Consider the following 15,418-nt stretch of genomic DNA (forward strand, 5'->3'; position numbering starts at 1 on the left):
CGACGAACATTTCTGCTAAAGACCGGGCAAAGCAGTACCCCGATGTCTTTCACGAAAGTGGGGGGAAACTATTCTGCACCCCGTGCAACTGTGTGTTGGAGCATAAGAGAAAATCGACGGTGACGACCCACTTTGATTCATTCAAACATTCAAAAATGCTTTCTGCTGCTGCGGACAAGAAAGCCAAACAACTCACGTTCACCGAGGCATCAACCTCCAAAACCCTTTCGAGGGCTACAAGAAGCGAAGTGAGTAGCCTACAAGATGTGTGTGTGTGTGTGTGTGTGTGTGTGTGTGTGTGTGTGTGTGTGTGTGTGTGTGTGTGTGTGTGTGTGTGTGTGTGTGTGTGAGAGAGTGTGATTAAAATATCCCAATTGCTTTTACAATAAATAAACATTGAATGTGTTTAATTGAATAGTAAAGGGGTTTAACGTTAGTGGCAGGTTGTGTGTGAGAGAGAATAAATAAGACAGCCCAATATTTAAAAAAAAATATTTCTCATATTTCGCAACTTTCCACATATTTCGCAACTTCCCGCAATTTCACCGCATAAAATCACATAAAAACCCTGCATGTTTAATCGCATAATCAAGGAATTTAGCCCGCGTTTTTCTGGAGGGTCTAAATAAATAATCATAACAATAATCAGCCTCTACTTTTGAAATAGTGATATTCCAAAGCAAAGTGTAAGTGTAGGCTAAAGCCTTAGCTTACCCTTTATACATTTATTATGTGGTATATACTGAAAATAAAGACTCATTTAATATGCGCAAAAAATCCCACCTAAATTCATATACACTCATATAAATAAGTGTTCACACCAATGTTTTATATTTGCAAATCATCTTCATCTTAGGTGCAATGTTTTTGGTAGATATATTGTTTTGTTTTTTAAGTGAATTATAATAAAAGTGTATTATACATTTTGCTTTGCTTTTCAAAGCTATTCCCCATTTAGCTCCCTTGACTGTTTTATATCTTGCATTTGGTCCTACTTTTGTAAAAATTCAAATACCTCTTAGTTCATACAGACTTACTCAAATTTAAAATAGCTTCTGGATACAGTGGGGAGGCATCTTTCTTTCTACTTTATACATCAATTATGCTGTTTTAAATGTCCCCAGATCTCTAAAAGAGACTGTGAGTTTATAAATAATGTGTTGGTTTGTTAATGGAACAAAGGGGAAAGATATTGAATAACTCTAGCCTTATCCTTACACATTTGTTAAAACTGTTCTTTATAAATCTGTTTGTGTATCTCACCGATAATCCCGCTGTCCCTGCTCTCCAGGGTGGAGGTGGGACTGGTGACCGAGCCGTAGGCACAGTCCCTGTTGCCGGCCTGGCCAGGCATCGCTGGAGGGAGGGTGGAGCAGGGGCTGCCTGCGGGGGGGGAGGCGGTGCTGCTGGTCAGGGTGGAGCACGGGCTGATCCTCTGGTTCTGGCCCTGGAAAAGATAGAAACGACTTTTAAAAACGCTTTGTTTTGTTCAGATAATTCAATGAGTGCACACTAGTACAAAAGGCAAAGTGAAATGTTTGAACTTTTAATATCTGAGTCATATTCAGAGTAAAATGTCACTTCAATATCGCTGTTTTCAAAAGCTTAGACCCCCGCTGCCTCTATGTAGTTGGTCCTTCAAAGGCTTTCCTCTCCCACACACATACAATCATATAATACATTATATTTGAAGCAATTTTCAAAAATAAGGGTTTGGAATAGCTTCAGCAAGAATGATGTAATGCTACACAGCTCAAACATACACATGTACAATATGTTGACACACACAAAAACATTCAATAACTAGTGTTATTCCCAATAATGTTAATAAATAGCACCTATATAACCTATACATCGCTTTACAAAAAGGTACCTTACAACACAATGTATTGCAGCTGAGGAGTATGGCAGGAAATAACCAAGCGTTGGAGAGTTAGCGTAAACACCGGGGATTTGAGCGGCAACATCTAAATGCAGGAAAACAGTAATTTTCCCTTTTTAGAAACTAAAGGGAGTGGCATTTCCCAAATCAGATTCTGCAGAGTCCCATGGCACATGTGGGGTTGTGTACTGTTGTTCTTCCTAGACCTGCCCTGATTCCACTGAAAATTCAAATCACACAATAAATATATGATTCTTATAGCCTTGCTTTGGCACCCTGCAGTGACCTTCTTCTGCGTCAGCTCAGGTTAGAAGAGACGAGACAACAGGGGACATAATAACACTCTGCTGCGTCTAATCTGCTGCTTCGAACACCCACTGACGCTCTCACAGAAACACACACACCTAAACACAGGCATGCAGCATCAACGGAAATGCAGAGGCGCAAGAAAAACAGGGATGCCAAGTGATTAAGTATCAGACACTGAAACAAATGGAGGTCTCTCCTTAACGGTGATGCCGATGAGTTCAGGTCAACACTGGAGAGATCGTGAGAAGTGAAGTGGCCCTCAAGGCTAAATCTAGTCTAGTTTAATCTGCAGGAAGAAGACTGAGGGACACACTAAGCTAATACACACACCCACACACGGATACAGTCTGGAGTAGGGCTGCAACTGCCGATTACTTTCATTATTGATTGAACTGACAATTATCTGCTGAAAGGCTCCTAAGGCTTTGGCTCAGAAGATGGATCGGGGTCAATTAATCGCAGGGTTTGATACTCGAGAATCCCTACCCACATTTTAGTGTCTAAGATCCATGACAAAGTGTCCACAGCCATGCTACTGAGCTAAGTGCTTACTTCAGATGGAGGAAGGACGGATGATAGGAATGTCATTATATTTCAAGGATTTGGCCACAAAACAAGATATTGAACATATTTAAAATGTTGACTTGATGATGGCGCTAAACAGAACATCAGAGGATCACCAATGTTTTTGAAGTTCATCATGAAGGGAACATGGATGGCCGACCCAAATTTCATGAAAATGTATCCAACTGTTGTTGAGACATTTGAATTATAAACGTAAATGTGGATGACACTGGAAAAGCCAGAGGATCATCAAATTCTTCTTCTGGGGACCATGAATGTCTTTATATATATATATCATGGCAATCCATCTAATCCAACTCCAAAGGCAGTTTGAATGACACGGTCAAAAAGGTAATTTAGCTACAAAGAGGACATCTTGGTCTGAAACCAGAGCCCAGTCTGCTCTGATTGGTTAGCTAGTCGGCTCTGTTGTTCATTCGCTTAGAGATTTGTCTGAAATGCCCCACATATAACGTACAATCTGTCAGAGCATTAGCCAATAGAAATGAGTGTCATCATGTTACGGAAGTAAACAAAGGAGTCCCATAGAGGCGTTTCAGGCATTAGGGGGGGGAGTGTGTGGGAGGCGATTTCCTCTGGAAGGAACTTTGAGATTATAGCCTTTGCAGACCATTTACTTGCACACAAACCTATACAACACACTAGAGGAAAGGGAAAACCCCCAAAAGCACAATAGGGCCACTTTAAATAGGCCCATTCAACTGGACTGAATTACTTTAAAAATGGTTATATTGTTCTTCCCACATCATTTTGAAACTTATAAGTGGAAAATATTTCAAATATTTTTCGATATAATTTACTCTAGTAACGCCATAACTAACCATTATGTTGTAGACATAATCCACCTCCAAATACAACATCATCCCCTTTCTGAAAGAACTAACCCTGGCCATTTCAGGCTCTGTTAAAGTAGGTGCTTTGCGTGTGTGTGTGTGTGTGTGTGTGTGTGTGTGTGTGTGTGTGTGTGTGTGTGTGTGTGTGTGCGCGTGTTGTGGCATTGCCCTCTGCTTTCGCCATGGATGGGACCACTATAGTGTTATGTTTACAGGAGCTTGACCCTCAGAGCAAGCAAACAGTACACAAAAAAACACACAGAAAGAACACAGCGCTATCTGCTGGGCTAATGAACCTGGCCTAGTGCAGACCTCAGGCGTCGCACGTGGATTGGATTTAACTTGGGGGCAACGCGTCTATTCAGGGAGTTTGAGCACGAGAGTATGAAAGGCAATTAACAGCACTCTCTGCGAGTTAAGGTCACCTTGTTCTGTCTGCTGGCAAGGGCTGGCAGCACTGACACCAGCTAATAGAGGAACCTAACCATGTCAAATGGAAGATGGTAGATTGGTGTTTTACAGAAAAATAGAACCCTCACCTTAGCTCAACATTTTTTAAATAGGAAGATATCGGCCTGCTTCCTTTACAGTAAATAAAAGGTAGTAACTTGGTTGTGTCGACTGTAATGAATGCTATTGAAAGCTAGTAAAACCCAAGCAAATTAGCACAATTACAACAAAAGCCTGCTCTATAATCTGCTAAAAAAAATGAAGATAATGAATCACACAAACTATATCCGGAGAACAGCATTTGGGGCAGATATCTTAAACAATAGGTCTGTTCTGTGTTCACGATGCAGCGGGGCACTGGTGTGAGTCACGTCTCTAAAAAGAGCCGCTTGAATAAACCTCTCTCAATTTATACACCCCCACTGCTACAGCAGCGCTCACATCAAGCACAGGCAGTCCATCAGTCTAATCGCTTATCCACACTGCTTTAGTGCAAGCCCATACACAGACTCTGTTTGAAGGATTCAGCAACAGGTTGGCCCCTTTTCCCCCTACCTATATCTGCCTCTCTTTCTCTCTGCCGCTGCTGATTTTTTCCCTTAGTTTGGAAAATTCATACCTGTCAAACCAGGTTCAGAGAGAGAAACCAGGGCATCTGCTGCAGAGCGTAGAGCGGCCTCTTGTGCCAGGAGCTGTTTGTTGCTCAACTGCCAAATTCCCAAATTGAAAGGTTAAAATGCAGGAGAGAAACCCAGAACATGCAGCTCAACTCAACCTTAAGAAACTTTCTTCCAATAAGACAAGTTCTAAGTATGCTGGGAAATAAATAATTGGTTGTATACAAATCTAAGTAGAGATATCCAATGTTAGATGGAGAGGCACTGATACATTCCGAAGCTGTGGTGGTGGTGTATAAGGGAAATTTACAGAACTCTTTTGATTCAGCTACCCTGCCATCCAAAAATCTGTCAAAACCGAGTGTAAACACTGATATTATGAAGATAAATGTTGAAAGCAGACGACTGCGTGTTTGTTCAAGTTCCAAAGCACGATCTCCCACGATTGAAATGTGTCATAATCACATACAGAGTAAGATAATCAGATTAGGATAAACCGTAACAAACGCAGATAAGGCAATAAAAACAAAACTGGAGTATATTCTTTGGCAACAATTGTTTGAATTACACAACCCCAGACAAAGTTTCCCTTATATTGACTCAAAGACTGAATCAGGTGACATCATGAGATTTGAATGCAGTGCTGGGAAAAACAGTTTCTTTCATTGGGTGTTTAGTTTTTTTGTCTACAGGCTCTTTAAGAAAAGATAACAGAGTTGTATCTTCTTCTCCAATGAATGCTTAGATAAAAGATATAAAAGCAGATTTCTCAAGCAAAAAAAAGGTCCAGTTCATTAGTGAGACCATTACCTGTCTTGCCTCGGGTTCCTCCATGCTGTACTGGGTATCGGCTGGCCCCTCGCTCACTTTGTCTCCCAGAAGGAAACCCAGGCGCGTCATCAATGTGTTGGCTGCCTCATCCACCGACGGAGGGGGGCCCAGCTCCCGGCTTGACTCCCCTGCAGAGGCAGAGAGACGGGCAGGAGGACGGAGGCGAGGAAAACATTGCAGGGGAGAGAAAGAAAGAACAAATGTGTGTCAGTGGTGGGTAGGAACAGAACAGCAGCTTGATTTCACAAAAAGGAGAAACACATCAAACTGGCGATGGAATAGCACGCAGAGTATCTGCTATCCACCCGCTATGTATTAACCACAGCAGCGACACACACCCGGATACAGAGAACAACAGCACCTGTGCTCAGGAAGACATGGAACAGCCTACCTGAGTTTTCCACTTGCTCAGAGCTGTGCATTACAGGCACATTTCCCCACAGCTGGACATCTTTGTTGAGGTGTCCTCTCACGTAAACTCCAAACAATCCCTTTAGCCGCAACAAAAATCCCTTTCAAGCTGTTTACAAAAAACCTATTTCCACACTGAGCAGCGAGAGCTCTGCACACTGACGGCAGCTCCTTCCGCACCACTCATCACCACTGCAGCTCGTGTGACGCAATGAGATACGCCCTTCACCTGCGCGTGTGTGTGTGAGACAGAGAGAGAGAGACAGACAGAGAGAGAGAGAGAGAGAGAGAGAAAGAGAGAGAGAGAGAGAGTGGCTGTGTGTGACTCCTCAAGATAAAGTGGGGTTGAATACACCTCTATACTGTTTACAGAGCTCTAAAGAGAAAAAAACAAACAAGCCTACGTGATGATCAAACACACGCAGGGATTTTGGTTGCCAACTTTGCAACAGGATCCAAGGAAAAAAATAAATCCATTAATGACCTCATCTTGTCGCCCTGTTGCCTGGTTACTCCCCGCCCATAACAAGCCCTCATTGCTGGTGTCATATTTATTTTTTATAATACCTGGCTATCATGCCCTAAAGGTGCCTGCAATATCAATTTCAACCCACTTTTACTTTATTTACTCGAGTGTCACAAATTACCCACACTGCTGCTACTGTAGCTGTTAAAAGGACTAACGAGCGGCTGGAAACAAGCAGCTGTAATTGGACGTATAAGCCTGAGAATTGGACTGGACGTTAATGACATTGAGGCCAACAATGTGTAAATAAACAGCAGTGAGACAAAGCGGTAGGGCCAGTTCTCTCCCTCTTCTCCTCTCCCCACTTGATTTCCTGCCGGGCAGGTCAGACCAGATTGGCAGGTAGCTACACCGAGTCCTAACTGACGACCATTAGAAAGTGTCCCCACACCCCCTTCTCTGAAGACAGACAGCTTGTCTGCAGCCTGTGGCCTCTCACTCGTCTGTTCAAGGACTAACAGACGGACAGGCAATCTAAAGCCGGGGCTGCCCCTCTCCATTCCTTCATGGACAGACAGCAAGTCAGGATCATTAGATTGACCTCCAAGTCCTTCTGAGTAAGTAATGGAAGACTGGCACTGTCTAAATAAAACCTTGGATATGTTGCTGAGCCCTAATAAAAGCCACAGCAGTGGTAATAATGAGGTAATCACAGCACACATTAGGTCCAAAACAGCTAATTACTCATGAGCCTTGATGAGATGTAAAGCGGCTTGATGCACTTCATATGGAGCAGCGTTTACTGTACCAGGACCTCCAAGGTCACTGAATCCCCCAGCATCCCTGGAGGAAGAGAGCTGAACCCAGTAATACAGAAGGTGTAGGTAGACAGAAGGACTGCCCCACCTCCTTATAGATAATAGGAGGAAATTGAAGGTGAAGAAACATCTAGCGTTGGCTGGTAAGGCGGGAACTAACAATTATTTTCATTAGCGATTCATTTGCAGGTGATTTTCTAAATCAATCTCTAGGTCAATATCATGTCAGAAAATAATGAAACATTTAGAAAATGTCCATCACAGTCTATAATTCAAAGTGATGCTTTTAAATGTCTTGTTTTATCAGTTTAATATGATATGACAGAGAAAAACTGGTAATCTTCCTTTATTAGAGGCTGAACACCGGATTTTCTGCCATTTTTTGCATTCAAAAATTGTCTTTAACAATAATATATCAAAATAGAATTCCACTAAATAGATCAATTAGTGGAATTGTCACTGTAGTGGCTGTATGTGTCTGGACATTGAGGCAGGGTGGTCGACTGACTGGTAGTACAACCAGTGAATACATTAGCACTGATTAGTCAACTGCTCCGGGGGGGGGTTAGCGGCTGTGACCGTGATCAAACAGGGGCTCGTCTGTCTCAGTGAAAGTGTTTCTCTGTGTCCTTTTCACTCATCTTTTTTGTTTACCTGTCTCACTTCCTCTGCCTGTACTGTACGTTTTAGGTTTCTGTTCTGCTTTTTTTTAGCTTCTTACAAAGGTATTTCTGTCACAGCCAGCTCTTGGACAACCCGGTGCAGGAGCGAGCAGTCTGTGCCGCTTTTGATGTGAAGAACAAAATCTCTAATCTGGACGCTGGAGCCGACAGTTACTCCCTTGAGCTAAACACAACAAGACTGTTGTTTCCTTCAAAAAAACATTGAATGCGGTCACACACACAGCTAAGACTCAGTGGTTGGGTCAACCATTTTCACGGAGCTGTCAGCTTAGATCAAAATATGAATGTTTGATCGGCCACAGAACAAAAACAAAGATGTTATTGCCCTTTTTCTAAATGTAACCCATGCTTATGAGCTAGAGTTAAAAGGAATATACATGATCATAACGTAAGGGTTGGATTCCCTATCTTTGTATAGCTCCCCTGTTAAAACTCAGATTATAACATTCAATCACACACAGTCCCTCTGACTGAAACCACTGAAGAGAAACATCTAGATGGCTGCAAAGCTGCGTGACAGCATCGAGAATATAACACTCTCCTAAAGAGGAACTCATCAAGGTGACACCATGACATCCTTAATGATAACATTTGAATTTGAAAAACTGGCATGAAACACATCTCTTATTTTTCCAAACCAGCAGCACACACACACACACACACACACACACACACACACACACACACACACACACACACACACACACACACACACACACACACACACACACACACACACACACACACACACACACACACACACACACACACACACACACACACACACACACACACACACACACACACCTCTCCATCGGATTCCTGAGCTGCGAAAGAGACAGATGGTTGCCATAGCAACTATATTTGAGCACAGCTAGGAATGTGTTTCTGTGCAAGCGCATCTGTTTCTCCCTGGCCGTCCACAGATCTGCCCTCTAGCACCGAGAGAAGGGAGAGGGAAGCATGTGTGCTGCAGGCAGGGGACTGGACAGGAGATGGTATTAATAGGCCGGGGGCTGCAGGTAAGATAGCACATACCATGTGGCGGCTCTTATTTCGCCTGTACCTGGCCACTTTAACGGCCACTTCCGCAGGGGAAAGTCCACAGAGAGAAAACAGGGGCTAGATAAGTAAGAAAAAAAGGCTCAGAGAAGAGGTGATATGTATGGGTTTAAGAGTGTGAATGAATTCCAACGGAAGCTGTTGACAGCTAACGGAAATGGAAAGAGGGTAGATTCACACCTATTTCAGAAATACATGAATAACATAGAACATAAGCGAACATATCACCTAGTATAAAGCAGCGACTGGAAAGCTAATCAAGACATCAGAGGAGTGAATTTCACATTCCTCGTGTGCACAGCAAGATGTTATCGATGCAACAATATTTGGAGGTTTTAGACTTGAAAGCAGATCAGGAATTAGGGTTAAGAGTGCGTGATCCGATGATAAATTACCACAGCTTGTTCCTGTGTGGTTGTTGTTACCATAGAAACTATACCTTTAACATTTCCGGTTCATTTGACCAATGCAGCAATGCATAGCACTGCTTTATGGCCATATTCAATATGTATTGGTTTTTTTTGCGTCAATGTACGTTGATATGACAGGTATTTATTTTTCAAGAAACTGTGAATACACGTTGATAACTTGTTATTCCAACCGTAATCAGTCTGACAAAAAAGACTCTTTGTACTTTCCTTTGTGATAATGGTTTTCTTTAGACCATTTAAATATGATTCGGCTTAGTCTTGTTTCTAGATTTTTATTTTAAGTTATTAAAAGGTATTTAGTTCTCTTTGTCACTCGTTCCCCTGCTGGAGCTCAGCCTGCCCATTGTGGTCAACATCAATATTTTTAAAAACCTCTTCTTTACTTTTATAATACAAAAATGGAAACAAAACATTTCAGAAAAACACTAAAATGACAACCAAAATACACAAACCATTATCCGTCACCACCACCACCACCACAAGAAGTTTGAGCTAACTTGTGTGATATACAGAGGACGGCTGAGGGTGACACTTACAAGCTATCTCACAAAATATTCACAAACCATATTTATGGGACCACAAATTCCTTTTGTAGACCATAAAAATCAGCTGATAGAGGACGCTAGCGAGTGTCAGCAGCAAAGTGCTGACTGGCATGCTATCAGATGTTTAAGTCACTGCCCTGCTGCCCCTCATGCCAGGGTGCCCTTGTTAAGAGCTAAGATGACCATCTGTCCATCCAGGAGGCATGAGTCCTCCCCCCCCCCCAAGAAAACTCATCTCATCCCCTCTTGGTTCCTCTCCAGCTCAAGTTGTTATTGCACAGACACAGAGTTCCTGGTTATAATCAACTCTTTTCCTGCCTCAATGATGCCAGAAATTCCCATTTCAACCCTGAAATATCACATCTGCAGGAGATTTTAGCAGCTCATCACAACTGATGGGTTATTACACACTCTATTTCACAGGACTGATGCAAAACAAAGCTATAGGGACTAGTGTTGCACGGTGTACCGATACTTGAAAGGTACCGCGATACCCTGCCGTTAAAAACGTTACGATTCCTCCGTTTCATTAGTATCGGTACTTTAAGAATGAGGGGGGAAAGTACTCCGGTGAGAAAGCGCTGTTTTAATAAGAGCCGTGTGTTCAGCGCTCTGCTTCCACTCCCTGCACTGCAGCCGTGCCTGGAGTCCCGCCCCTCTCAAGCAAGCTCTAAGCCCCTCCCCTCTCTCGTGCACGCGCTAGCCGCCAGAGCATGTGAGAAAACGAGAAGCATGGCTGCAAGTGGGAGTGCAACTGCCGCTGCGCCTCGGCTTGTTGACAAAAAAGACGCCAGAAGCGAAATTTGGAAGTATTTTAGCTATATCTCTGAAAGTGAGGGCATGCCTACGGACACCACGAGGCCTGTCTGTAAGAGATGTTTTAGATCCCTGCAAACAAGCCCGCCTTAACCTGCCATCAGGCCCTGGGGCTGATAGTTTTTGTAGGCCCCCTATTTAAACATCAAATCAAAGTCATTTATAGCCTCGGAAGGCTCTGTGATCGCACTTCTCCACTCTGCTCTACACGCGCCTGGTCCTCTCCTCCATATGAGTGACGTATCGGGCCTCCCTCATGTATTTGTCCGGTTGCCGTTGGCTCCCCTCCACGTAGCAAGTCCTCGTCGTCCTCTCCATCTCCTCCAACAGATAATGTCCCTCCTGTCTGTTTTTCCTCTCCCGCTACTCCATCGCTATCAGAACCAGACGGCCTACTTGTCTCCGAGGCCCCGCGGCCGGCACCGCTACCGCTCGGTACAGAACTCATCTGTCCTTCCTCCTCATCCTGGCCTACAGGTTTAAAATAACCTGTAAGCTTCGGCATTTTTTGTAACAGCTGCTTGTTTCGAAACTCCTTTTCCCTCAACAATTTCCTTTTCCGAGCGCCACTGTCAAACTTTTTCTTCACTCAATCACTCGCAATTTGAATAAGTCACATGTGAAACATATTCTCATTCTGACGTGTGTGTGTTTGTGTATATTTGCGTTTGTGTGTATTGTGTTTGTTTCCCGGGGAAAACACCGGCTGTTGTTATGCCTGCTGTGACGTCAAGTTACTCCGTTCTCCGCTTGTAATTATGCCGTTACAAACTTCAAAGTTGTATTTATCATCTGAATTTGCCGAAACAAGTGTAATATTCTGAAAGCCAAGACTTTGTTTTTTTTAAATCAGATGAAGACAAACTGTAACGGACCTTGCTGTGTTATCTATGATTACTATACGTCCGGCGAGCAGGGACGGGAGAGACAGGAAGGAGGAGAGGACCGAGGCAAAAGGGGAGGGACAGCGAAGCGGAAAAAACAGGGGCGACGAACAAAACGGGAGGAAAGGGAGGGGAAAGAAAAGCGCGCGGGAGAGGGGGAAAAAGAAGGGAGGAGGAGCGGGAACGGAGGCAGGACACTGGGGAGAAGAGGAAGACGGCACACACACAAACACAGAGAAACGCAAACACACAGAACACAGAACAAAGGGCCCCGGGGGGCGACAACAAGACGGACGACACGCAGCAGGAAGGCAGAGGCGACAGAAGGGACCGACCGTAGAAACGAGCAAGGCGGAAGGGGCAACAGGAAAGAGGAGAAACTAACGGCGGGCTGGTAGCAAGGACATGCGCAGTCATGTGTGGCGGCTTCTGTTGTCGAGAAGACGCAAAAAAAAGGGAGGTCGACGCGGAGCGGTGAGACGACAAGGTGTCGCGGCGGGAGGCGCGGTGACTTTAATNTGGAAACCAAACAATGGTGTAGCTGTATTAAAGTCCGAGTGGAAACAGACGTGAGTAAATCAGATTTTGTCAGAAATGCGGGAGTCTCCCGCGAAAATCGGGAGGGTTGGCAAGTATGACACACACACACACACACAATGTTCGTATTTAGTCTCCTGATTTTAAATGCCCTAGTATGGTTTTGTCACTATTTCCATAGCCCCACCAAAAATATTTTCCACCAGCCGCCACTGGCCGTGTGTGTTCAGCGCTCTGCTTCCACTCCCTGCACTGCAGCCGTGCCTGCAGTCCCTCCCCTCTCAAGCACGCTCTAAGGTCCTCCCCTCTCTCATGCACGCACTAGCTGCCAGAGCATGTGAGAAAACGAGAAGCATGGCTGCAAGTGGGAGTGCAACTGCCGCTGCGCCTCGGCTTGTTGACAAAAAAGACGCCAGAAGCAAAATTTGGAAGTATTTTAGCTATATCTCTGACAGTGAGGGCAAGCCTACGGACACCACGAGGCCTGTCTGTAAGANTTGTAATTTTTTTTTTTTTTTAATTGGCTCATGATAGGCCCCCGATCTCCGTAGGCCCCTGGGCTTCAGCCCAGGTCAGCCCGTGCATTAAGGCGGCCCTGCCTGCAAACCAAGGGAGCCAACCAGCCAACACTTCAAACTTGGCTAAGCACCTCGCCGACCGGCATCCAGAGCTGTTTAAAGAATTTAAAGACTGACAGGTTAGCGAATGTGATAGATTACATAATTACATCATGCTCAAGCCCCTGCCCTCAAATCTAAGTCAAACAAGTGTAATTTATTTTGTGACAAACAAACGTTTTCGTAGTTTGACGAGGCAATTAATGGCAATGATAACTGTCTAATATGGCTATCTTTTTAGCTAACTTACCAATGTGGCTAACATCTGCAATGTACATTTTGTCAATAATTATTTATATTACTGTAGCCTACTATTACATGTTAATAAAATATAAAGTTAACTATCAAATAAATCACATAAACTCAAGTATAAAGAAGAGACCATGTTGTAAGAAAACAATTAACAGATAAACTACAATTTTATTTATCATGAAAATAATAAAAGAAAAGTATCGAAAAAGAATCGGAATCGCAATTCTTGACTTGGTATCGGTATCGAAACCAAAATGTTGGTATCGTGACAACACTAATAGGGACACCACTTCTGCATCCACTATATCCAAGAGGAATGCTATAAATGTAGCATGTTTCTATAACAGATCACTTATTTCCCATAGAGCAGAAACTCAGCAGAAGAGTTGGGCAGAGGGAAAGGCTGTTGCCCTCTGTTGACCATTTTCCTCCCTAAGTAACAAAAGTTAAGCACTAAGACATCCCATCGCTATTTCTCTCATGTCTTCACCCAACCCTGGGGTGTTGCGACGGCATCGTCCTACTCTGGCGACAAGTCCTTCCAGCCAGCAGAGGTCGAGCCAACGACACAGGTCAGGAAGCTAACGCTGCGCTTCTCAGTGGCAACAGGAAGAGGAGAGGCAAGATCAGAAAGCAGATATACCAGAACCAAATCTCAACAGAGCAATATCCCAGAGCTGTTGACTGTGTGAGCAGGGGAGAGATAAGAAGGGGGAGAGGGGGATGTGACAAGGATAGATAGGGAGGCGGGGGGGGGGGAGCAGGGAAATCTGGACCGTCTGCAGGATTACGGAGCAACCACTGACTGAGAAGTTAACAGAAAAACAGCGCCGGCCCCTAAACAAGCTCTACGTCCGAGAAGAAGGGCAGAGTGAGGAAGCAGCGAGGGAGGAAGCAGCGAGGGAGGAAGCAGCGAGGGACGATTAGCGCGACAGAGAGGACACTGTGGGTGTAGCAAAGCTATTTATTAATGACCTTAGCAATGTTTTTGCAGCAGCAGGCAGTATAACGGTCATAATTCACCCCCATCTCTCTCTGTGTGTGTCACTCTCTCTGCAGTGGAGTAAGAAGTATTTTATCTTAGTAAAAGTAGAAATACTAGGGTAAAACTAGGGTAAATCTTACTCAAGTAAAAGCACAAAAGTATAGGCATCAACATATACTTATAATAAGTACCAACAGTACTGGAGCTAATTAAATTACTTTATACACTGCTGCTCAATATCTTAACCTATAATTATACAGCATAGTTTATTTATATTTAGTTTTAGCCAATATGCTGGATCTGTAAACTAACAAGTCACTCATTTTGTCAAATAAATGTATTGAGGAAAAAGTACAATATTGGCTTGTAGTGGAGCAGAAGTAGAAAGTATCATTAAATAAAAATACTCAAGTAAAGCACAAGTACCCCAAAATTGTACTTAAGTACCGTTCTTGAGTAAATGTCCTTCACTACATTACATCGCTGCCTACAGGAACCTAAAATGCCGAAATGAACAGGACGAAATGAGGGATGAGCTGGCCAAAAACTTACCAGGGCAGAATGTGTCCAGGTCTGGGTTCTTGGCAGTGGTGGAGGTGTGTGTAGGGGAGCCAAGCTCTGATTGTGGAATGCGAGGGCTCTCCACAAACTTTGCTTTCCGCAGAGGGGCTGGGAGCAGAAAGCGTACACACATATAGAGACAGGAGAGGACAACATGTACACACACACGTAGAAACACACGCACACACACACACACATACAAAGATCAGGGAGATGGAAGAAAGAGAGGAGTGACAGGGACAGGACAGAAAAGGGAGGAAGACAGAGAGCTTATGAGCTTGAAGAACCACACTGATATAATGAAAACATCCTGAAGGCTTTTTTAGGCAGCTTTTATTTGCCTTGGGTCAAATAAAGCTCAAGTATGACTAAACAAGCTGCATGGGCAATTGGGAAGTGGGATAGAGCAAACCAATACTGCAGCAGAACCTCAACCAACCACCAAAATGTAATAATATCACCATATTCCTCTGTATATGATACTTCCGCTGTGTCGGCCTGCATTTCAATCACAGAGCACAAAACAAGATGGACATTTTGCTGCAAATATGGGAGTGAACAAAAGTAATGTTGTGTCTATTTGTCCAGCGTCATAATCACAGCAAGTATGCAAATGAGATCCATTTTTGGAATGTTCTCGCGCCTGACTCAAGCACAAAGTCTGAGACATCAAACAAATCCCTTCGACATGAGATTCAGAGGGGGCTCCGCGCAGAAAGCCGGGGGTGGTGGTTGTGAAACGATATTTTTCTGGGTTCTTGGTCACGCCACAAGGATTGTAAGCACTGTTACCCAGACTGGTATCAATGGTGCATACATTTTGGCTGTAGGCAAAATATTTCA

General features: G+C 43.8%; 1 protein-coding gene across 13 annotated transcripts in view; it reads right to left on the bottom strand.

Moving 5' to 3' along the window:
• tanc2b (tetratricopeptide repeat, ankyrin repeat and coiled-coil containing 2b) overlaps positions 1–15,418 on the bottom strand; it is a 170,345-nt gene that overhangs the window by 39,750 nt on the left and 115,177 nt on the right. For 8 of the 13 annotated variants that reach the window (XM_010783439.1, XM_010783426.1, XM_010783433.1 and 5 more), the window contains 3 exons: positions 14,567–14,683; positions 5,487–5,635; positions 1,264–1,447 (listed from right to left, as the gene is read on the bottom strand). In XM_010783439.1, the coding sequence (XP_010781741.1) occupies positions 1,264–1,447; positions 5,487–5,635; positions 14,567–14,683 (450 nt within the window). Of the gene's footprint in view, positions 1–1,263; positions 1,448–5,486; positions 5,636–5,898; positions 6,080–14,566; positions 14,684–15,418 lie in introns of those variants that run through there. The other 5 variants (XM_010783447.1, XM_010783481.1, XM_010783465.1 and 2 more) reach the window with 2 other exon arrangements.

The sequence above is a fragment of the Notothenia coriiceps genome, unplaced genomic scaffold (genome assembly GCF_000735185.1).
Source record: "Notothenia coriiceps isolate Sejong01 unplaced genomic scaffold, NC01 NC01_scaffold00000664, whole genome shotgun sequence".
Taxonomy (NCBI): Eukaryota; Metazoa; Chordata; class Actinopteri; order Perciformes; family Nototheniidae; genus Notothenia; species Notothenia coriiceps.